General features: G+C 42.9%; 1 protein-coding gene across 6 annotated transcripts in view; it reads right to left on the bottom strand.

The window, feature by feature from the left end:
* Positions 1-24,576, bottom strand: part of TDP1 (tyrosyl-DNA phosphodiesterase 1) — an 89,089-nt gene that overhangs the window by 14,640 nt on the left and 49,873 nt on the right. For 5 of the 6 annotated variants that reach the window (XM_078447915.2, XM_078447913.2, XM_078447918.2 and 2 more), the window contains one exon: positions 5,004-5,106. In XM_078447915.2, coding sequence (XP_078304041.2) covers positions 5,004-5,106 — 103 coding nt within the window. Of the gene's footprint in view, positions 1-5,003; positions 5,185-24,576 lie in introns of those variants that run through there. The other variant, XM_078447917.2, reaches the window with a different exon arrangement.

Below are 24,576 nucleotides of genomic sequence, written 5' to 3'. Positions count from 1 at the left end.
GATGAGCCAAGGATCTAGAGAGCTGTGGGGTGGGGTGGGGGCACCTGGGGTGGAGACTGCGGAGGCAGGGGGTATGGGGGGTGTAGGGGTGCTGTTCCTGGCACAGATTAAGGCTGGTGAATGAGGACATGGTGGTTATCAGGTGTCTACTTGACTGGGCCACTGGATACCAGACGACCAGTTAAACATCACTCTGGGTGTTTCTGCGGGTGTTTGTAGATGAGATTAACATTTGAATCAGTGGACTGAATAAAGAAGACTGCCCCCCACCCCGCGGTGTGAGGGGGCATCATCCAATGTGTTGAGTGCCTGAGTAAACAAAAAGGTTACGGAAGGGCGAATTTGCTCTGTTGGCTGGGACACAGGTCTTCCGAACTCAGTCTGGGATCGAAAGCATTAGCTCTCCTGACCCTCAGGCTTCCACACTCAGACTGAACCATATCAACAGCTCTCCTGGGTCTCTGGCTGGCAGATGGCTGAGGCTGGGCCTTCTTAGTCTTCAAAATCATGTGAACTAATCCCTCACAATTCATCTCTTTCTATATGTATCTACACATCCTTTCGGTTCTGTTTCTCCGGAGAACCCTAACACAGACGGGCTCGACCCATAATGGAAACTCATAGTTCCACGTGGCTGGAACATGAAGGGCCGGAGACAAGAGAAGTGGTCAGGCCCGAGTAGTCAGGAGTCAGGGCCTGAAGAGAAAAGTAGGCCATGCTAAGGAATCTGGCTTCTATCTTACAAGATTTGAAGGTAGGTGACACAATCTGATGTGTGGTCTACAAAGACATTCTGGCAGCCGGGTGGAGAGCAGCTTGGAAGCAGCCTTGGGAAGGATGATGGGAGGGTACTATGGCAGGAACTGACAGTCTCTGGTCAAGGTAGCAGCAGGAATGCCAGAAGTGACCCATTATCAAGCAGCATTAAGGAAGTTAAGTAGCATTAAGCACTAAGCTTGGGTGTAAAAGAGGAGTCAGAAATGACTTTGCACACTTTGAGTTAGGATGATGGGGTGAGGGTAATAGTAATCATTAATCAATTGTTTTAATAACGTAGCTTAAGTGATCAAGAGGATTTGAGGAGATCTACAAGGCCCTTATTATTCTCAGGTATCTTTTGAATAATATAATTTAAATTATCATGATTGGAGGTGTATTTTATAAGCTTCAAATTCTCTGAGAAATGGCCTGATGAGATCACTAATGCTGCTTAAAAAACTGGCAGCTTTCTATTGTCTGTATGGGACAAAGTACAATTCCAGTGGGTCCTGCCTGCCAGTCTCCTTCCAAACAGGAGTCCAACCTCAAGGCCTTGGCCCACATCCCAGCCCCTTCCCAGGCACACGGAATGGCCTGCTGCTTCTCGAACATAACATGCACTGCTCTTTCTGGCTAGAAGCATCCTCTCTCCTGACGGCAGGCTAAGCTCATACTCACTTTTCAAGACCCAGGTCAAATATGATCTTAAAGAAGCCTTCCCCGGGGCCCCCAGGTCTTTTCTCAGAGTCTTTGTATTCTGAACCCCACACACTATAGCTGTCGTCATGTACTATAATAACTTGTCTGCTTCCTAAAATTCTCCAGGAGCTTTCATGAGAATGAAGACTCCATCTTGTTCCTCCTCCTATCCCCAGGGCTACTGAACGCAGGCATGGGGAGCTGGTGGAGCTGAACCAAGTGACTGAATGGTCCTTCCAGGCAGCCAGAATGTTCAGTTATGAGCCTGGGATACATTCTGAGCAGGGGGCCGTGGAGCTGTTGTACTAGACAGTCTCTCTTTCAGAAGCTGAGTGTCTCATTCTGTGTTCGAATTACCCCAGCAAAATGACAAATCACCTCATGGCAGAGATCTCTGGGTTACCCTCAGAGTCAAAACCGTATATGTTAATTCTGTGAAGGCCAAGCAAAGGTCCACTGGCTTTCCAGAAACTTCACATACCGGTAAGTGACATAGATGCTGTGATATAGTAGCTTAAGGACAAAGGCTCCTATGCTGCAAAATCCCGACACGGTTTTATGCAGACTGATAAAACACACATCGACTCACTTCCGGGGGAAACCCTCTGGCAGTAGCTATCTCTGGGGTGGCTTCCTAACTCACAACATCTGCCCTTCTCTGGAAACAGGCCCACTACTGGGACAGGGTCAGGACAGTAGAGAGGCGTGAAAGGCAGACCTAAACTTGAGCTATCTGTACATGCGGAATGGCGGGCAAATGAGTGGAGAAGCCACAGGGGAGGAGTCACTAAGGGCAGCGACCCAGACAGGCAGCGTACTGCGGGCGTCCCTGGCGCTGGACCGGCTCCACCCTCCCAAGTCTCCGCTGGGCCACCGATTCCATGACCTTCTCCTTCACATCTTTTCAGGAAACTGCCCCCTTCTGTGGGCTTGTGTAAGCTCAAGCTGGATGCTGTCAAGAGCAAAGAAAAAGACCCAAATATCCACATTCAGCCCTTTGGGTTCTGCTCACTCAGGCCAGTTCCTTCTCTCACAGGTCATAGCACCTAGGCCACACATGGACATTTCTCAACAGAAGTGCCTTTTTAAAATGCCCTTATAGCTCAACTTGACCAGGAAGCTCCTTGGGAGGGTGAGGTCAAGCACTTCTGTGTACTGTCCACACGCCTCATTTTGGCACCTTGCCCAAATGATTTATGGTTCAGTGAAGGACACAGACAATACACCCAGAAACGTCTGATGACAAGACAGGGACAGTCTGGGGTCCTTACTAGTGTTATGTAAGAAGCCTGCTATAAAGCACTGTACTAGGATCTGTATTTCTAGACAAACCAAGGAACTCGGATTGCTGGATAAAACCCTATCTTTTTAGTCACTACATTAATTATATGGTCACCCTGCTTGGGGCCTCACTCTTGAATCTGTTGGCCTAGCATAGTAGGGGTGGAATCCATTTTTTTTCTATTCTTGCCTGATAGTCTTTGTAAATAACTGAATCTATTCTACCTAAGATGTGCTATAATGGGGCCTCTTTCTTATTCCAACAGTATAGAAGAAAGAATCTAATTTGGGGATTCTAAATGACTGTGCCCAGTTTTTCCTCTATTAGCTGGGTCTAATGTACAGTCAGAAACTGAATCAGAAGTAAAATTAGGAGCTTAGAAGGGTCTAGAGGACCTAAAGCACAATATACTTCTTTCCCACTACCATTTTCATGATGAGGAATTGAGTCAGAATAGTTAGAAACAACTAGAATTTTCCAAATGCGGACAACAAAAGCCAAACAAAAGGGACCTGGAACTTATTCCACTGCTTAAATTATTACTGGGAGATAATCTTGGCCTTAGTTCAAAGCTACAGTCACTAAGTCACACCAAATTACTGTCTATTACCGCTCTAGTGTTGTGAATTTACTACTTCCTATGATAATGCTGAAACATCACAGGAGCGATCAGTGAGAGACTGTGGTTTGAGGGCTGGAATCCGGACAGCTGTGGAACCCTAGGGAAGTCACATCCTTGTCTACAGAAAAAAGGGAACCATCTGCCTCCAGGGATACGGAGGGGAGTCTTCAGCTGTAAGCACCGTCAGGATCTGCTCTGACTCTAGGAAAGCAACAAGATGTGCTAGAATCTTATATTACCCTCTGGAGAGGCCTATTTGACAGTCTTGTAGCAAAACCCCTCTGAGCTGGAGAAGAAAAGGATGGATAAAGACTGACGAAGGAGGACAGAGGGAGAAAAGAACTTCACTACAGCGGGGAGGGGATAGTGAGGACACTTGGGCAGGGTGGAATGGGGATGCTTGTTCTCTGGCATGCCGTTTCACATAGATCTGGATTGAAGCCTGAGAACAAGCAGGCAGTGCTCCTTCACTGAAGCTTCTGGTCTAGTCACGTGGTTTACGATGGCGCTGCATCATATGTATGTTTATCGTAAGCTCAAGTACAGCAGGTGGCGAAAAAAGAAAACAAGCACTGGCCATCTTGTCATGTGGGCAGTTCCGACTGCATTCCACCAAGTATGTGAGGGGTGAGACGGTGGTCTTGGGGTCTGTATGCCCCTTAGAGTGAGAAGGTCTCTCTGGGCCAAAGGTGATTTTAATATGTAGAAATCAGGGCCTGTGCGACCAGTTCTGACGTGAAAACCAACCACCTGTCTGGTGTTCAGCTGCAGAAGCAGAGCTGTTCCAAGCTGGGAGATAAGCTGGCTGTGCCAGACACCTTGAGAGAGTCACAGCTTCCTACACGGTGTGTTTCCAGGGGGCTTACCAGTTAGTCTGATTGCACAGGTCCTGTGACCCCCTGAATTCCTACTCGAGTAGCTGTTGTGAGCCTCCTAGCCTCCCGACTCGGGCTCTTGACACTCCCCTAACCTGGGATATCCTGCCTGCTCCTCTCCCTAAGTACCCGTCAACCTTCCTCAAGCCTTCCAGCTTCCAAAGACCTCCTCCAAAGGAACGTCTTGTTCTTGGCTGAGTCATCCCTTTGGTAACCTGTCACTACCGCCTTGTAACACATCTTCACGTTATGGTTCGCAATATTTAAATACTGTGATTAACTGGGGCGCCTGGATGGCTCAGTTGGTTAGGTGACCGATTTCGGCTCAGGTCATGATCTCACAGTTTGTGAATTCGAGCCCCACGTCGGGCTCTGTACTGACAGCTCAGAGGCTGGAGCCTGCTTCGGATTCTGTGCCTTCCCCTTTCTCTACCCCTCCCCTGCTCATGCTGTGTGTCTCTCGGCCTCTCAATAACAAATAAACATTTTAAAAAAGTTTAAAAATACACTAATACATACATACATACATACATACATACATACTGCGATTAACTTTACCCAAACCAATTACCCTCAGTCTCTCACCAGGTATACTCCGCGAGAGCAGCAATCTTGCTGTACCCAGAATAGTGAATGCTAAACGTATGTGTCAGCACAGGCTTAGGTTAGAACCCCGGCCTCAGGTCACCGGGACCAAAGGAAGAGAACATACACACCCGACCTGTTCCACATGCGACCACTCAGGCAGTTTCAAGCGTGAACTTACAAATGCTGATGGCAAGAAAAGGACCCCAAGCTCATAGGAACGGATCATCAGCTGGGCACCATTCTTCTCTAATGCTCCCCAGGCGGCCTTGGACAGATTCGCGCTGCAGGGACAAGGACACAGAAAGGGCTGACTCGATGAGGTATTTCAGTGCAGGTCAAACTTTCACAGCTGCAAGACCCTGGTCAAAAACACAGATAGCTGCAATCACATTCATTCAGTGTTTGGCAGAATAATGCGTTTTTTAGAAATGGAACGTTAAATCCTGCCGTGCTATAATCCCCAAGATGTATCTAATCAATTTGGGATAGCTTCATCCTCATCTGCATTTTCCCCCGAGGACAGCTATTAAAATGATCAGCCTTTCTTAGATTATTTTTTCCCCCTGTCCAAAGGCCTTTCTTTCCATGACTCTGGTGTAGCCCGGGTGCCTGTGTTACATAACAAAGTAGCACGTAAGAAAAAATCACGTCAGTATGATCTTACATAACATCTTACGCTTCACACTCCTTTTTTCTGCCTTTAGTTTGGGGCAGGAAGTGCTCATTTCTACTTTCAGTCTAAAGAAAACAACTGAGGGTACCTGATCGGCATCTGTATCCATATAGTAATGGTGTGTTCAGAATCATGTTTTATACGGGCAGAGAGTGGTGGGTATGCCTAAAAATGACAGGATGCAGCAGAAGTGAGCCTTGGAAGTGACCGGAGAGAAGGTGCCAAGATGCCATCAGGATGCTCAGAACAGACCTAAGCTCTGCAGCATCTTCCCTAGAAACATGCTCTCCTGCACCAAACCAGGCCGAGGACTCTCACTTGCCACTCATTGTAAACCCATCATCAACGGGTTTTTCCTCAACAAGGCTCACCCAAATTCTACTTTGTTTTAAGAATATGGAATATTCTCAGCTATTCAGACCCTTAGAGCCTGACTTCATGGAAAACAGACTTATTTCAAGATTCATTCACTGGGGCATCAAGTATTCTTCTAAAGCAAGCCATAATAGGAAATCAGAGAGTCAAAGAGAAACAGTTACCAAGTAAGGTGAAAAGTGTCATCTCTGTTGGAGGTCCTACGGGAACAGAGAAGGACTATGGAAATCAGAGCTAAGAAAACCGTTAAAACAATTAAGCTAACAAAGTATATGGACAGACATCCCTACCTTCATTAATGGACCACACTGAGAACAAGAAACTACTTTGATGCTCAAGGGCCACTATCATGAATACTATGGTCTGTGATGGATCATAAAAATGGAAAATGCAGGGGTCATAGGACCCTAGGAAAATGGTTTACTTTCCAAGTCCAAGATAATAGCTTGCTTTTAGGTCTCTCACCCATTAGTAAGACACGGTGACCTCCTGGGCAAAGCCACAGGTCTAATGGCACAACCAACTAGTGAGTGTGAAGTAGAAGCAGTCTCCTTTGGAATATCTCCCCCACTTTCTATGTTAGTGCCTGACTGCTCCCTTGACTTGTAGCATCTAACCATCACAGGCCAGGGGAACTTTCTAGCAGGCCGGTTTTCATTCTTTACTAGTCACATTTTCTTCTTGAGGGCTTATTCCAAGGTAAAGATCAATGGAGGGGCTCAGTTGGTTAAGTGGCCAAATTCGGTTCAGATCATGATCTCACAGTTCGTGAGTTCAAGCCCCTCGTCAAGCTCTGTGCTGAGCCTGGAGCCTGCTTCAGATTCTGTGTCTCCCTCTCTCTGCCCCTCCTCTGGTCATGCTCTGCCTCTCTCTCAAAAACAAAGAAAAACAAAAAAGGTCAAAGGAGACTATGAAGATCCCTCTTCAGATAGTTTCTTCCAATCCCTCCTTTGTATTTAGCTTCTAATAGAATTCTAAGCATCCGGAACCTTAAACTATATCCTTTATAATTGGACTGAAAGTCACTTGTAAGCTGTTGAGGTGATAAATCAATATTCCTTGAAAGAACATCTCTAATGATTTTTTTTTTTTTAAATGTCTAAATACACTCTGGATCACTGGTACCCAGGGCAGCCAGGACAAGGGGTATTTTTCCCAAACTCTAACCCTGCCTGCAGTGTGTGTGGTGTAGACAGGTACCTCTAAGTGTCCAGCAGAAACCCAGGTATCTTGTGGGTGTCACAGGGACACCACGAGGTTGCCTATGACAAACTCTTGTTTCCAAAACTCCAAAGGAGTTATAACTTTTCTCTTCCATTCAGGATCTATGCCCACAGCAGGTCTTGGTTTCTTGCTGTGGCCACTGCCATTACTCAAGTTCATTTCTACCTTGTTCTCTGTCCTTGTTCTTTCAGTTTTCTTCTGACTCCTACTGGATGGAGCTGCCCTCTCCCTTGCCAATGCTCAGGTTTATTTTGTTGTTGCTGGGGGTCAAATGATGCTTTATCAAAGAGGGTTGGGTTTTTCATTTACTTATATTCTTGAGGGTATGGAAGGATTCTGAAAGTTGAGGATTCTAAAGGACAGCCAGAGTTGTACTGCCCAACAGAAACTTTGCCCAAGCTGCTAAGTAAAGGTGAATCAAACTGGCTTCTGGGGGACAGGTGTGTGGCAGTCACAGTTCAACCAGAGAAGCAGAACCACTAGAGTGTGTACAAAATACATATAATTTACAGAAATTTGACTTAAGTAATTGCAGGAGCTTTTAAAGCAGTCTCTAAAGGCCATCTTTGCCCTGATGCTGGAGTTTGAAGTCTGTAGGGCTGACAGAAGTCAGGGAAGGATGGAGACACAAGCTAGAACCACAGGCAAGGAGCTAAAGCCACGAGTAGAGACTAAAACCATGCCTATTCATGTTGCCTCTGGCACTGGGGGTGTAGGTATCCTGCAGAAGCTGGGCCCTTCACCACGGAGCTAAACACACCAGGTGAGACCCAGGTGTTAGAGAAGCTGAAGCAGGATCCTGCAGAGGGTGCAAAAGTCACAAGTCCTGCCGCTGCTTCTTGCCAACAGAGTGAGCTGGCTCAAAAGGACAACGTGTGGGTTATAAAAAGAGCTGCTACTTCCCATCTGCCCTCCAAATCTCCAACAACAATCTCATCTGGGGCCCACCCCAACCAGAAACATACAAGGGAATTCTGGAAAAACGAAGTTCAGCCTAAGCTGAACAGACACATTGCAAACCCACGACAGGATTTGCTGCTGAGTCCCCAACTAAGTTACTCAATGGTCAGTTATTCAACTCGGCAATTTATAGACCCCTTAATGACAGAGCCCATCTGGCAGATGACCCTGCCACAGCTCATAGAACATGCCTGCTAATTAGGGACCTGATCTCAGTCCCTAATATGGAAATTTTACCCAACACTTAAACCTTTAAGAGTATGTTTAAACTGACTGACAATGTGTAACAAAGTTCCTAAAGGAAAGCTCAGGAAAGCATCGGATTCCACCCAAGATGCATGGAGAAGGCAGGCAGGCCAATGTTGAGAAAAGATCCGGGGACCCCCGATCAGGAGAGAGGATTTCTGTCCTGGCTTCCCCACTAACAGCAACATGCCAAGGCGCTCTTCTTCCCAGACATTCATTTCTTGTCTCTAGAATGACGGGGTTTTGGTCCACGAGGCCATAATCCCTTCCTGGACAACAGTCTACAATGACTAGACACGTTCACATCTAACTAGACAGCTGCCCTCCCCCTATGTATTCCAGCCAGAAAGAATCCATGATTTTCACTGGGAGGTCACTGTTGGGAGCCTTATCTCCACGTTCAGGGGAACATGCTGGGGAAACAGCCATGCAACAACGGAGAAGGGAGCAATGAAGGTGACCTTTGAGACAATCTTTAAAAGCTTAAAATCGGGTATCTCCAGTAGTATCATCTGCCACCTCCAAGCCCGGCCTCCCCACCTCCCCACCTCCAAGCATTTGGTTTGAGCGGCTCATTGAGTTTACTTTCAAGATTCAGAACTTTACTTATATATTTTCATTTTTACTTGAAGTATTGTTGACATATCAATTTTGAGTATACAACAGTGATTTGACAATTACATACATTACAAAATGCTCACAAGAAGTAGGAGTTCAGATTTTGTTAGAAGGTGTACAAAAACGTAAAGATGACTGTTATGGGAACATGTGTCCACTGAAAACATTTCTTTCATCATTAGCTCTCAATCTAGGCAGCAGCTGCAAAGAGTGCAGACAAAGCTAGCAGACTGAGCTTTTAGCAAGACATCTTAGACGACCAGAGCTGGGGGATGGGATACTTTCACAGACAGATGCAAAAAACAGAATGTTGGCAGTAGATGTAAGAGGAGATGTGGACAGAAAGGCTGTGTGACAAGGAGAGAAAATCACAAACTCTAGCGAATGGTGCTGTCACTCCTGTCCTAAAACTCCGCAGGCAGTATGCGTGTCCCCCCACCCCACCCCGGTTACCTTCTGTTTTGCATTTACATTGCATTTTTTTTCTTGTATTGCCCTTGGGCTCTGTTGCTTTCTATGTACTGAAAGAAAGTTTCACGAGTGATGTGGGAAGATACTCACTGTGAAGATTCAAGCTGTATATAGATATACATAAGGAAATAAGGTTTAATTTTGATGGACTCGGTCACATTTCCTTCTAAAAAGTCTTTCCAATCTAGACTGCCACCAACAATGTACAAGACACTCTTTTCTTCGATCCTTGAGAACACTGGATGGGTATCTATGAAAATTTTTGCTAAATAATAGGCAAAATAGATCTCATTTCGATCTGATTTCGGATTACTAGTGGTGGTCAGTATTTTTAACCATATTTATTGGACATCTAGGTTTAATTCTATGAAGTGACCATTTTAAAATTATGTTACTTGTCTTTTTTATTAGTACACAGGTATGCAGTAGTTTCCTATAGCTGCCCTGCCATAAATTTAGTGACCGAAAAACAGCACAAATTTACCATCTTATACTTGTGGAGATTACAAGTCTGAAATGGGACGTGCTGGACTAAAATCAGGGCGCTGGCAGGGTTGTATTTCTTCCGGAGGCTCTAGGGAAGAATTCATTTCCTCGTTTCTTCCAGTTCTTAGAGGCCACCTACATTCTCTGTGTCTCCAATTCCTCCACCCTCAAAGGCCAACAAGGTCAGCGGTCATACTGCCTTCACTCTGGACTTCTCCCTCTTCTGCACTGGGGCGCCTCTGTGATTACACTGAGCCCTTTCAGGTCACCTCCCACATAAGGTCAGTTGATTAGCAAACTTAATTCCATCTGCTACCTTCACAGGGTCTGGGAATTAGGGCATCTTTGAGGAGCCATTACTTTGCCTCCCAGGGCTTTTCATGTATTATAACTATGCTGCAAATGTTCTCCCAGTTTGTTAAAGTTATTTATGAAAATTCTTTGTATTTCAGAAGATCTTGCTTGCTTTTTTTCCCTTTTTGAGGAGGAGTTATCCAAGTTGGAATTTTTTCCTTTACATCTTCTGAGGATGAGGTCTTGTGTAGAAAACCTCATCCATCCTCAAAGGGTGTCTTCCGATGAAATCAATTTCTAAAATATTTTTGAAGCCCAAAAGCCCATCAATTTTTTAATGGCCAAGTGCATTTTTTGTGCCAACTACTAAATCTTTGCCTACTACAATGGCATGAGAATATCCTTCAGTTTTCACAGCATAGTTTTAGCTTTCTTACTTAGGTCTATCATCTATCTGTAATTAATCTGTTTATGGCCTAAGTTAGGCCATGGCTTGATTATTCTGCATCAATATCCAAATGCCTTACCACCATTTACTGAAAACAACCACCTTCCTCCAGGTGCCTTTATCAAAAGTCTCTGATTACATCTATTTCTGGAGTCTATTCCATTGATAAGAATATCTAGTCTTATATTAATACCAGTCTTATTCCCATTTTATGCCAAATCTTCAAATCAGGTACTGTAAGTACGCTTCTTTAAAACCATCCTGGCTATTTTAGATCCTTTGTATATATGTGTAAGTTTTTTTTTCTTTTTAGTGTTTATTTTTGACAGAGAGAGAGAGAGAGAGAGACAGAGACAGAGCGCAAGCAGGGGAGGAGAGGAAAGAGAGGGAGACACAGAATCTGAAGCAGGCTCCAGGTTCTGAGCTGTGAGCATAGAGCCCGATGTGGGGCTTGAACCCACAAACTGAGATCATGACCTGAGCCGAAGTTGGACGCTTAACTGACTGAACCACCCAGTTGCCCCAATATACATGTAAATGTTGTATCAGCTTGTTCTTCTCTAAAATTCTTCTGCCACTTCTAAACACCTTGCATATTCAAATTGTAGAATCAGCTTGTTGATTTTTTACAAAAACTCTGCTGGGATTTTGATAAGGATTGTAATGAAATCTATCAAAGAAGCAGGGAGCAACTGATGTCAATATTGACTCTTTTAATCCATGAACAGGTTATATCTCCACACATTTAAATTCTTATTTATTTATTATTTATTTTTGTTTGAAAGTTTTTTTTAATATATGAAATTTATTGTCAAATTGGTTTCCATACAACACCCAGTGCTCACCCCAAAAGATGCCCTCTTCAATGCCCATCACCTACCCTTCCCTCCCTCCAACCACCCCCCCCCCCCCCCAATCAACCTTCAGTTTGTTCTCAGTTTTTAAAAGTCTCTTATGCTTTGGCTCTCTCCCACTCTAACCTCATTTTTTTTCCCCCTCCCCCTCCCCCATGGGTTTCTGTTAAGTTTCTCAGGATCCACATAAGAGTGAAAACATATGGTATCTGTCTTTCTCTGTATGGCTTATTTCACTTAGCATAACACTCTCCAGTTCCATCCACGTTGCTACAAAGGGCCATATTTCATTCTTTCTCATTGCCACGTAGTACTCCATTGTGTATATAAACCACAATTTTTTTATCCATTCATCAGGTGATGGACATTTAGGCTTTTTCCACAATTTGGCTATTGTTGAGAGTGCTGCTATAAACATTGGGGTACAAGTGCCCCTATGCATCAGTACTCCTGTATCCCTTGGGTAAATTCCTAGCAGTGCTACTGCTGGGTCATAGGGTAGGTCTATTTTTAATTTTTTGAGGAACCTCCACAGTATTTTCCAGAGTGGCTGCACCAGTTTGCATTCCCACCAACAGTGCAAGAGGGTTCCCATTTCTCCACATCCTCTCCAGCATCTATAGTCTCCTGATCTGTTCATTTTGGCCACTCTGACTGGCATGAGGTGATATCTGAGTGTGGTTTTGATTTGTATTTCCCTGATGAGGAGTGATGTTGAGCATCTTTTCATGTGCCTGTTGGCCATCTGGATGTCTTCTTTAGAGAAGTGTCTATTCATGTTTTCTGCCCATTTCTTCACTGGATTGTTTTTTGGGTGTGGAGTTTGGTGAGCTCTTTATAGATTTTGGATACTAGCCCTTTGTCTGATATGTCATTTGCAAATACCTTTTCCCATTCCATTGGTTGCCTTTTAGTTTTGTTGATTGTTTCCTTTGCTGTGCAGAAACTTTTTATCTTCATGAGGTCCCAATAGTTCATTTTTGCTTTTAATTCCCTTGCCTTTGGGGATGTGTCAAGTAAGAAATTGCTACGGCTGAGGTCAGAGAGGTCTTTTCCTGCTTTCTCCTCTAGGGTTTTGATGGTTTCCTGTCTCACATTCAGGTCCTTTATCCATTTTGAGTTTATTTTTGTGAATGGTGTGAGAAAGTGGTCTAGTTTCATTCTTCTGTATGTTGCTGTCCAGTTCTCCCAGCACCATTTGTTAAAGAGACTGTTTTTTTTCCACTGGATATTCTTTCCTGCTTTGTCAAAGATTAGTTGGCCATAGTTTTGTGGGTCTAGTTCTGGGGTTTCTATTCCATTGGTCTATGTGTCTGTTTTTGTGCCAATACCATGCTGTCTTGATGATGACAGCTTTGTAGTAGAGGCTAAAGTCTGGGATTGTGATGCCTCCTGCTTTGGTCTTCTTCAAAATTACTTTGGCTGTTCGGGGCCTGTTGTGGTTCCATATGAATTTTAGGATTGTTTGTTCTAGCTTCAAGAAGAATGGTGGTGCAATTTTGATTGGGATTGCATTGAATGTGTAGATAGCTTTGAGTAGTATTGACATTTTAACAATATTTATTCTTCCAACCCATGAGCACAGAATGTTTTTCCATGTCTTTATATCTTCTTCAATTTCCTTCATAAGCTTTCCATACTTTTCAGCATACAGATCTTGTACATCTTTGGTTAGATTTATTCCTAGGTATTTTATGCTTCTTGGTGCAATTGTGAATGGGATCAGTTTCTTTATTTGTCTTTCTGTTCCTTCATTATTCGTGTATAAGAATGCAACTGATTTCTGTACATTGATTTTGTATCCTGCAACTTTGCTGAATTCATGTATCAGTTCTAGCAGACTTTTGGTGGAGTCTATCGGATTTTCCATGTATAATATCATGTCATCTGCAAAAAGTGAAAGCTTGACTTCATCTTTGCCAATTTTGATGCCTTTGATTTCCTTTTGTTGTCTGATTGCTGATGTTAGCACTTCCAACACTATGTTAAACAACAATGGTGAGAGTGGACATCCCTGTCGTGTTCCTGATCTCAGGGGGAAAGCTCTCAGTTTTTCCCCATTGAGGATGATATTAGCTGTGAGCTTTTCATAGATGGCTTTTATGATGTTTAAGTATGTTCCTTCTATCCTGACTTTCTCGAGGGTTTTTATTAAGAAACGACAATGAATTTTGTCAAATGCTTTTTCTGCATCCATTGACAGGATCACATGGTTCTTATCTTTTCTTTATTAATGTGATGTATCACGTTGATTGATTTGTGAATGTTGAACCAGCCCTGCATCCCAGGAATGATTCCCACTTGATCATGGTGAATAATTCTTTTTATATGCTGTTGAATTCGATTTGCTAGTATCTTATTGAGAATTTTTGCATCCATATTCATCAGGGATATTGGCCTGTAGTTCTCTTTTTTTACTGGGTCTCTGTCTGGTTTAGGAATCAAAGTAATACTGGCTTCATAGAATGAGTCTGGAAGTTTTCCTTCCCCTTCTATTTCTTGGAATAGCTTGAGAAGGATAGGTATTATCTCTGCTTTAAATGTCTGGTAGAATTCCCCAGGGAAGCCATCTGGTCCTGGACTCTTATTTGTTGGGAGATGTTTGATGACTGATTCAATTTCTTTGCTGGTTATGGGTCTGTTCAAGCTTTCTATTTCCTCCTGATTGAGTTTTGGAAGTGTGTGGGTGTTTAGGAATTTGTCCATTTCTTCCAGGTTGTCCAGTTTGTTGGCATATAATTTTTCATAGTATTCCCTGATAACTGCTTGTATCTCTGAGGGATTGGTTGTAATAATTCCATTTTCATTCATGATTTTATCTATTTGGGTCATCTCCCTTTTCTTTTTGAGAAGCCTGGCTAGAGGTTTATCAATTTTGTTTATTTTTTCAAAAAACCAACTCTTGGTTTCATTGATCTGCTCTACAGTTTTTTTAGATTCTATATTGTTTATTTCTGCTCTGATCTCTATTATTTCTCTTCTTCTGCTGGATTTAGGGTGTCTTTGCTGCTCTGCTTCTATTTCCTTTAGGTGTGCTGTTAGATTTTGTATTTGGGATTTTTCTTGTTTCTGGAGATAGGCCTGGATTGCAATGTATTTTCCTCTCAGGACTGCCTTCGCTGCATCCCAAAGCATTTGGATTGTTGTATTTTCATTTTCATTTGTTTCCATATATTTTTTAATTTCTTCTCTAATTGCCTGGTTGACCCATTCATTCTTTAGTAGGGTGTTCTTTAACCTCCATGCTTTTGGAGGTTTCCAGACTTTTTCCTGTGGTTGATTTCAAGCTTCATAGCATTGTGGTCTGAAAGTATGCATGGTATAATTTCAATTCTTGTAAACTTATGAAGGGCTGTTTTGTGACCCAGTATGTGATCTACCTTGGAGAATGTTCCATGTGCACTCGAGAAGAAAGTATCATCTGTTGCTTTGGCATGCAGAGTTCTAAATATATCTGTCAAGTCCATCTGATCTAATGTATCATTCAGGGCCCTTGTTTCTTTATTGACCATGTGTCTATATTATCTATCCATTGTTGTAAGTTGGGTATTAATGTCCCCTGCAATTACCACATTCTTGTCAATAAGGTTGCTTATGTTTGTGAGTAATTGTTTTATATATTTGGGGGCTCCTGTATTCGGCGCATAGACATTTATAATTGTTAGTTCTAGACGGATAGGTCCTGTAATTATTATATAATGCCCTTCTTTATCTCTTGTTACAGCCTTTAAAGTCTAGTTTGTCTGATATAAGTATGGCTACTCCAGCTCTCTTTTGACTTCCAGTAGCATGATAAATAGTTCTCCATCCCCTCACTTTCAATCTGAAGGTGTCCTCAGGTCTAAAATGAGTCTCTTGTAGACAGCAAATAGATGGGTCTTGTTTTTTTATCCATTCTGATACCCTATGTCTTTTGGTTGGCACATTTAGTCCATTTACACCCATGTTATTATAGAAAGATATGGGTTTAGAGTCATTGTGATGTCTGTAGGTTTCATGCTTGTAGCAATGTCTCTGGTACTTTGTCTCACAGGATCCCCCTTAGGATCTCTTGTAGGGCTGGTTTAGTGGTGACGAATTCCTTCAGTTTTTGTTTGTTTGGGAAGACCTTTATCTCCTTCTATTCTAAATGACAGACTTAGTGGATAAAGGATTCTCAGCTGCATATTTTTTCTGTTCATCACATTGAAGATTTCCTGCCATTCCTTTCTGGCCTGCCAAGTTTCAGTAGAGAGATCAGTCACGAGTCTTATAGGTCTCCCTTTATATGTTAGGGCACGTTTATCCCTTGCTGCTTTCAGAATTTTCTCTTTATCCTTGTATTTTGCCAGTTTCACTATGATAAGTCATGCAGAAGATCGATTCAAGTTACGTCTGAAGGGAGTTCTCTGTGCCTCTTGGATTTCAATGCCTTTTTCCTTCCCCAGATCAGGAAAGTTCTCAGCTATTATTTCTTCAAGTATACCTTCAGCACCTTTCCCTCTCTCTTCCTCCTCTGGAATACCAATTATGCGTAGATTATTTCTCTTTAGTGCATCACTTAGTTCTTTAATTTTCCCCTCATACTCCTGGATTTTTTTTTCTCTCTCTTTTCCTCGGCTTTTTCCACAGTTTTATCTTCTAGTTCACCTATTCTCTCCTCTGCCTCTTCAATCCGAGCTGTAGTCGTCTCCATTTTATTTTGCAGCTCGTTAATAGCATTTTTTAGCTCCTCCTGGCTGTTCCTTAGTCCCTTGACGTCTGTAGCAATAGATTCTCTGCTGTCCTTTATACTGTTTTCAAGCCCAGCGATTAATTTTATGACTATTATTCTAAATTCACTTTCTGTTATATTGTTTAAATAATTTTTGATCAGTTCGTTAGCTGTCGTTATTTCCTGGAGGTTTTTTTTGAGGGTAATTTTTCCGTTTCGTCATTTTGGATAGTCCCTGGAGTGGTGCAGAACTGCAGGGCACCTTCCCTGTGCTGTCTTGAATAACTTGCGTTGGTGGGCGGGGACGCAGTCAGACCCGATGTCTGCCCCCAGCCCACCGCTGGGGCCACAGTCAGACTGGTGTGTGCCTTCTCTTTCCCTCTCCTAGGGGCGGGATTCACTGTGGGGTGGCGTGGCCTGTCTGGGCTACTTGCACACTGCCAGGCTTGTGGTGCTGGGGATCTGGTGTATTAGCTGGGGTGGATTGGCAAGGTGCACAGGGGCGGGAGGGGAAGGCTCAGCTCGCTTTTCCTTTGGAGATCCGCTTTGGGAGGGGCCCTGCAGCACCAGGAGGGAGTCAGACCCGCTGGAGGGATGGATCCGCAGAAGCACAGCGTTGGGTGTTTGCGTGTTTGCACGGTGCAAGCAAGTTCCGTGACGGGAACTGGTTCCCTTTGGGATTTTGGCTGGGGGACGGGCGAGGGAGATGGTGCTGGCAAGCGCCTTTGTTCCCCGCCAAGCTGAGCTCTGTCGTCCGAGGCTCAACAACTCTCCCTCCCGTTGTCCTCCAGCCCTCCCGCTCTCCGAGCAGAGCTGTTAGCTTGTAACCTTCCAGATGTTAAGTCCCGCTTGCTGTCCGAAAATACTCCGTCCAGCCCCTCCGCTTTTGCCAGCCAGACTCGGGGGCTCTGCTTGGTAGGCAGGCCGCCCCTCCACCCCGGCTCCCTCCCGCCAGTCCGTGCAGCGCGCACCACCTCGCCGCCCTTCCTACCCTCTTCCGTGGGCCTCTCGTCTGCGCTTGGCTCCGGAGACTCCGTTCTGCTAGTCTTCTGGCGGTTTTCTGGGTTATTTAGGCAGGTGTGGGTGGAATCTAAGTGATCAGCAGGACGCGGTGAGCCCAGTGTCCTCCTACGCCGCCATCTTCCCAGAAGCCTCTCTAAATTTTTCAACAGTGTTTTATGTACAGTTTTCAGTGTAGATGTCTTCCACAGCTTTTGTTAATTTTTAGCTATTTGATGCTTTTGATGGTTTTTAACTCCTTATTTACAACCTACAAATAAAGATAGTTCTACTTCCTTATGATCTTTGTGCCTTCAAATATCTCATCTTATTATACTAGCTATATTACAAAAAAAAATCTCATTTAGTCTTCAATCTATTATATCCATTCATAAAGCTTCTCCCCATACTACTATACTGCAATCATTCAAAGTCACAGAAATCCTCCACATTATCAAATCCAATGGAAATTTCTTTTACCTCACCTTATTCGATCTCTTAGCAGCATGAAACTTTCATACCCCATCCAGAATCCTCCCTTAAAAAGGAAGCATTTTTCCTTGAGTTTCCAAAGGTAAACTGTGGTTTTCTACTTTCAATCTAATCTCTCTGGTCACTTCTACCTGATCTCTAAATACTGGAGTGCCAGGAATGTGTCTTACCCCATGTCAAAATACTAAAAAACACTGGTTCCGGGCTCTTGAAAAGATGGGCAGAGACAGGCCACAGAAGATTCTTAAAGTCTCAATGAAGAGACACTTAAAACCCCAAGTTTCACACCGATAAGAAAATAATCTCAATTTATCATGAGCCAAAGCCAATAGAAAATAGTATTAGATTTCCAAGAGCTTCAGGTAATTGGTTGGATGGAAATTTAAAGTTAAATGTATTTAAAATGATTTGAGTAAAATAAAAAATGATACAAAAATGCAAATGTGACAACAGCAGTTAATACCCGGCGCATACTACATACCACCCACTGTTTCATCTGTTGTTTATCTTTTAATTTATTAATTCTCATTCTAAACTACTAGATGTCTATACTTATAGTATATCTATAATATTATCCTAATTTAACTGAGGAGAAAAATCAAAGTTAAATAATTTGCCCATGGATTCACAGGTAGTAGGTGATGAAGCATGAATGTGAACCCTGCAGCCCGACTCTAAGTTATAAACCACAAAGCACACTGTATTTTTACAAAGTCCCAAAGTGAAAAACATAGCCACTGAAATCAGAAACTCAATTGATACATAAAATAACACACCAGTTGCAGCTACAAACAAAACTAATGGACTAGAAGAGAGATCTTAAAGATATCATGTAGATAGCAACCCAGAGGCAAAGCACTGAAAAATAAATTGCTAAAGATTGGAAAGGTTTAACATGCATTTAGTAAGAGTTATAAAAGTAAAAAAAGGTAAGTTACGCTCCGAGTAATCTTGGAGAACTATTGAAAAACCAGATTTTTAGACTAAGGTACAACACACGCTGCTGAGACTATGTAAAAAGAAAACCCCATCTATTGATCTGTTGTAGTAAAATACAGAACCCCAAAGATAAAGAAAAATCTTAAAAGTAGGCAGAGGCAAAAGACAGATGTCCCATAAAGGAATAGTAATTCAATAGTAATTTCTCAACAGCAACGAATGAATTCAAAGCCAAAGAAAAAGAAAGTGGGAGAATATAACGGTCAACTTAGCATTTTAAATCCAGTTAAATTATCAAAGATGAGGGCAAAAATAAAGGTAGTTTTACAAAAACAACTCAGAGCTTATTACCAGTGGAAAGATTTTAATGAACTTCAGGATATAGTTCAGGAAAGAAAACTAGATTCAGAGGGGCTAGAGGGGAGGGGTGTCAAGGGCTGGGTAAAATAGGTGAGAAGATTAAGAGTACAAACTTCTAGTTATAAGTAAGTCATGGGGATGCAAAGTACAGCATAAGGAATATAATCAATAGTATTTAATAACTTTGGTAACAGATGGTAACTACACTGATGGTAAGCATCTTGCAATGTATATAACTGGTGAATCACTGAGTTTGTCCACCTGAAAATATTGTATTTCAACTATACTTCAATAAAAAAAAATTTATTGCGAATTCCGGGTGTGATGAAATAACTTGATTTAAAAATTGGCAAAGGATCTGAACAGATGCCTCGCTAAGAGATATACAGATGGCAAATAAGCTTAAGAAAAGATGGTCCACATCATTTGTCATTAGGGAACTGCAACTTAAAAGGAGATACCAATACGCACCTGTTAGAATGGCCTAAAATCAAAAAACACTCTGACAACAAATATTGGCAACAAGAACTATCATGTTTTGCCAGTGACTATGCACGGTGATAGAGCCATTTTGGAAGACAGTTTGGCCGTTTCTTCCAATTAAACATAGTTGCACCATACAACCCGGCAATCCTGCTCCTTAATATTTACTTAAAGGAGTTGAAAGCTTATGTCCACACAAAACCTGCACGTGGGTGTTTATAGTAGCTTTAGTCTTAATTGCCACAACTTGGAAGCCACCAAGATGTCCTTCAGCAGGAATGGACAGCAAGTTGTGATACATATCCAGATAATGGACTCTTATACAGCACTAAAAAGAAATTAGCTATCAAAGTCATGAAGGAACCTTAAATGCATATTGCTAAGTGAAAGGAAGCAATCGGAAAGGACTATATCCTGTATGATTCCAACATTAGATGGCATTCTAGAAAAGGCAAACTATACAGAGTAAAAAGATCAGCAGTTGCCAGAGCATGAGGCAACAGAGTAAGTAGTTAGGGAGAGATGAATAGGTGAGGTGCAGAGGATTTTGGGACAGTGGACTAGCCCACTATAATGTAATGGTAGATACCTCTCCTCACACTTTTGTTAACCTCTACAGAATGTACAGCACCAAGAATGAACCCTAATGTCAACTCTGGAATTCAGTTAATAATGATGTGTCAATAGTGGCTCATCAACTGTAACAAAGGTCTCACACCAATCCAACTGTGTTAACAATGGAGGAAAGGGAGATGATAAAGGGTACTTTCCGCTCAATTTTTCATTAAACTACTTAAAAAAGATAGTCTGTTAATTCTGAAAAGCAAAGAACTATTGACATACATGAAGAGACAAGAGACTAAATTATTTGTAATTTCAATTTAATCCCAATAAAAATCCATTGCTTTACTTCCCTAGAGCAAGATGAGACTGTTGAGTTTCTACATAAGAACAAATAGCCAGGGCAACCTATCAAAAGAGAACAGGGTACGAGAGCTGACTCTACCACACAAAACCATTGCCAAGTTTGGAGCTCAAGTGTCTGCTGTAGGTAGAACACAGCTTTTTATCTCCTCTCTGATGTACTAGGTGAACTGTCCTCATCCTTAGTCTCCTTTTCTTCTCTTTCTCCCTTTTCAAGTCTCTGTAGTCTGACTTCCACTCAGTATCTTTAACTGCCAAATCCAGTGGTCTTTTCATACTCCTTATTCTTCTTCTAGACCGGCAGTTCTCACCTACGAGCAGTTTTGCCGCTAAGGGCACATTTGGCAAGGTCTGGAGCCATTTTCCGTCGTCACAACTGTCGACTGCTACTAGCATCTAGTGAGTAACGTCCAACAATGCACAAAGCAACCACCGTAACAAAAGTCATCTGGCCCCAAAAGTCAACAGGGCCATGACTGAGAAACTGCTTTAGACTTCTCTGCAGGATGGATGGTTTTCTCCACCGCCTTTCCATCTCTCTTCCTTGGCTTTCTCTCCACTTGACTCTTCAGCTTTTTATTTGGTGCCCGTCCTACCACGAACCCTCTAAATTCATGCTCTGCTCTTGGCTCGTTCTATTGTCTTCTCTTCCTTGGGGACTTTCCCCGCTCACCAACTGCAACCCATTATGTTGACAAGTATGACTTCCAGACTTCATCAGCTTTAACCTCTCATCAAATTAAACTGACATCTCCATCCGTAAGCTGGATTTCTCTACTGGGAGGTCACATCATCACCCCGAACCCAACACTCCAAAAACAGAACCCATCAGCACCTCTTTCCCCTCTGAAAACCAGCTCCTCTCCCGCATTCCCCTCTATCCATAGTCTCATTCAGTCAGGCTCAGAAATCTCACGCATTTCGGACTTTTCTGCTCCAGAGTAACTATGTACAGCGAGTCACCAAGCTATTTCACTCTTGTAACATCCTCTATGTCCAGTGATCTTAGTCCTGCCCCTTTCACCCTAGAGTCTGGATCCAGATGGATTGCCCGCTCCCTGGTTTCCCATTCTACACCTTCCTCCAGGAGCTCTCCAAGTATCGATGTGTCCTTTTTACTTAAGCACAAATATATGGCCTGGCATTTAGGGCCCTCCTCAGTCAGACCAAATTTATGTTTTTCAATCTTATTTCCTATTATGCCTTTTCCTGACTCCCCTGCTCTTAACTGAATTTAACGACTGCATCCACATCTACAAAAACATTTCCTAGTCTGTGATGCCTACCACCCTACCCACTCCTGTGGCTGAGCCCCTCCTCCCCCACAAACCCCATCTCTTTCAAGAAGCTGCCTGTGGCTACTGAAGTCCACAGATGTCTCCCAACTGAATCCTGCAGATGTTACACAAGCAAGAAACATCTAATTAACTCAACAAAAGAGACGACTATACAAAGGCCTAGAAGACAGAGATTATCAAGACTATTTTATTCATTATGGTCATAGAATTAAAACTCCTAAATCACAAAATAGAGAAAAAAGTCTGTTGAAAATTAAGCGCAAAGGCAGAGTCGGGTAGTGGGTAAGAGCGGAATCTGAGCTTGCATGCATTTCTATCACAATTAGTGCCAAGTGTCAATCTTTAATTTCTGTCCCTGGAAAATATGGTAATGTACTTGCCTCATGAAGGTACTGTGTGGATTCAGAGGTGTGTAAAATGTCTCTGGCACATAAATGATGCTTAATAGATGTTAGCTATTACCATCACCAATACCTTCCTAAATTTACGGGAGGCTGACTCTGGTCATCCTCTCTGTTGTGACTAAGCAATAGAATTCTCCAGAAGGCAGGTCCATCCAGGACTCCTAAATCCTAGATTTCAGTTGCAGATAGGTCTAAAGTTTCTTCACTGGACTGCTTTACTGATCTCTTAATCCTAGCCCCAGTCCCAGGACAGAAATCTAGTAAGCTCCTATTTTATTCTGTCAAAGAAATCAAGAGGATTTTGTTCCCCTTGATATAGATATGTTCCCCAATTAAAAAAAAAATTTTTAACGTTTATTTATTGAGAGACAGAGACACACGGAGCATGAACATGGGGGGGGGGGGCAGAGAAGAGGGGGAGACACAGAATCTGAAGCAGGTTCCAGGCTCTGAGCCATCAGCACAGAGCCTGACACGGGGCTTGAACTCACAAACTGTGAGATCATGACCTGAGCCGAAGTCGGTCGCTTTACCGACTGAGCCACCCAGGTGCCCCTGTTCCCCATTTTTTAATGTACATCTGAGTAACCAGGAATTTAATGGTGTGGTTAAAACTAAACCAATTCTGCACATGTCCACCAATCTTGTGAGATTAAGTACCAAGTGGGACACAAAAGGTCAACTGTCTTGGGGGTTGATATGTTGTCGTATAGATACAGGGCATTAACAAAGAAATGCCCAAGGAAAACACAAATGAAAAGTGATTATGACCCACGTTTTCCCACAGATAAGCAAGAGCAGGACACCAAAGGAGACCTGATACTTGGGTGTGGGCTTTAAAGTCACAGTTCTGACAAGTCACCGAGTACGTTGAGAAATCTATTCGCAACCTCGTTTTGTTCCTCACACGGGCATATTACGTCCTCAAGCAAATGCTTCCACAACCATGCTGAATTCAGAAGGCTAGCTTTCATTCCACTGCATAGCTCAGCTCAGCTGTCAACTTGGTCTTTAAAAGGATCCGTCTACCCTTGATCCCACAAATGGAATTACATGGGCTTTAGAAGTCATCACAAGGACAAAAAATACTGTCAAAAAGAATCAAAAGTTGCTTTGCAAATCTAGGTCAACATTGGTATTCGGAACATCCTATCAAAGAGTTTCAATGTGTGTTTATCACAGTAACCACTATGATACCAAAAACTGCTTACTATTTCATTTTCTACAGACATGTTCCATTATTTTGGTCCATCTCCTATGGTGGAAAGCCAATACAAAGAATTGAAAAGAGCAACGGATTTGTAAGATTTGAGTTCTGGTTTTATCCAGTTATCCCCTTGGGGTTATGTCCTTTGGATGCCACCTTTTCATCTGTGATATGGGTTTAACGCTGTTTGTTCACTTCCCTGGTTAATAATGAGGAATGAATGAAGTAATCTAGGTGAAAGTCCTTAGTAAATTGTGAAAACACAAAGGTAAGGTTTGTAAACTATTCATAATTAAGAAGAACTATAAAATAGGAGACTGGGCCCAGGAGATTATCATAATGGCTTTTCAATCTTTAAAAAAAGAAAAATCTGAAGAGTCCTTTGTCCAAAGGACACATTTAATGCAGACAAAAGGCAAATGTCTCTAGGTGCACCCGGAATTACCTGCATTCCCCTCCCTCTACCCTCTGTGGTAGTGAGCTCTGAAAGGGGTTTCCAGAATCCTTAGGGCTCCAAGGAACATGGCGTGAAAATCCCTGGTTTAGTCCCATCTCTGGTTTTACTCATAGGGAAACAGCCCAGAGGGCTGAAGCAACCAACCGCGGTTGCAGACAGTAGACTGTTATAGACAGGTAACACTACAAGTCCAATGTACAGTCACTTTTTGTTCAATTACCCTAGAGGCCTTCAAAAGCTTTCTGAAGAGCAGTCTCCCCGTCACGTCCCAACAAAGTCTGTGTAGGCAGGTCCTTGCCTTTGTTTGCCCGGGTCCCACAGCAGTGCGGCCTGCTGGGAACCCTTCTCATCCTTTTCAGTCTTCCAGAGAACAGCACAAAGTAGTGGTGCTGCTGAGCGGATGGATGGTTGTACTAGCACCTTCTGAGATGGCCTAAGGAGCAGCCTCCTTGGGGTCAGTGACCAGCCCCACAAAGCTTGATGGGGTCTCTCTCTTCTGGAGAACTATGCTCACAACCCTGCAGGCAACCCAATTTCTCCTGCTCTCTCAACCTGATCCGAGTCTTTCAGAGGCTTCTGTAATTAGGTCTCTGGGTGAAGACCCCTCAGTTTTTCTTTTCCACTGGCATCTTTACCATGTTTGGAATTCCGCATCAATTGCTCAGATTTTTCTGCCTCTATGCTTTATTGCCTTTAACCCATCCCATAAACTAATTCCAGAAAGAGCATGACTTAGAAGAAACTAAAGATCTGGGTTCAACTTCTAGTTCAACCATTTACTAGATGAGCAGCCTCAACTCTCGTACCTGTTTCTACTTCCATAAAGCTAAGATCTGCTCCATTTAG

Source organism: Panthera onca, chromosome B3 (genome assembly GCF_046562875.1).
Source record: "Panthera onca isolate mPanOnc1 chromosome B3, mPanOnc1 haplotype 2, whole genome shotgun sequence".
In the NCBI taxonomy this organism is placed as follows: Eukaryota; Metazoa; Chordata; class Mammalia; order Carnivora; family Felidae; genus Panthera; species Panthera onca.
This window is presented reverse-complemented; position numbering and strand designations above follow the sequence as displayed.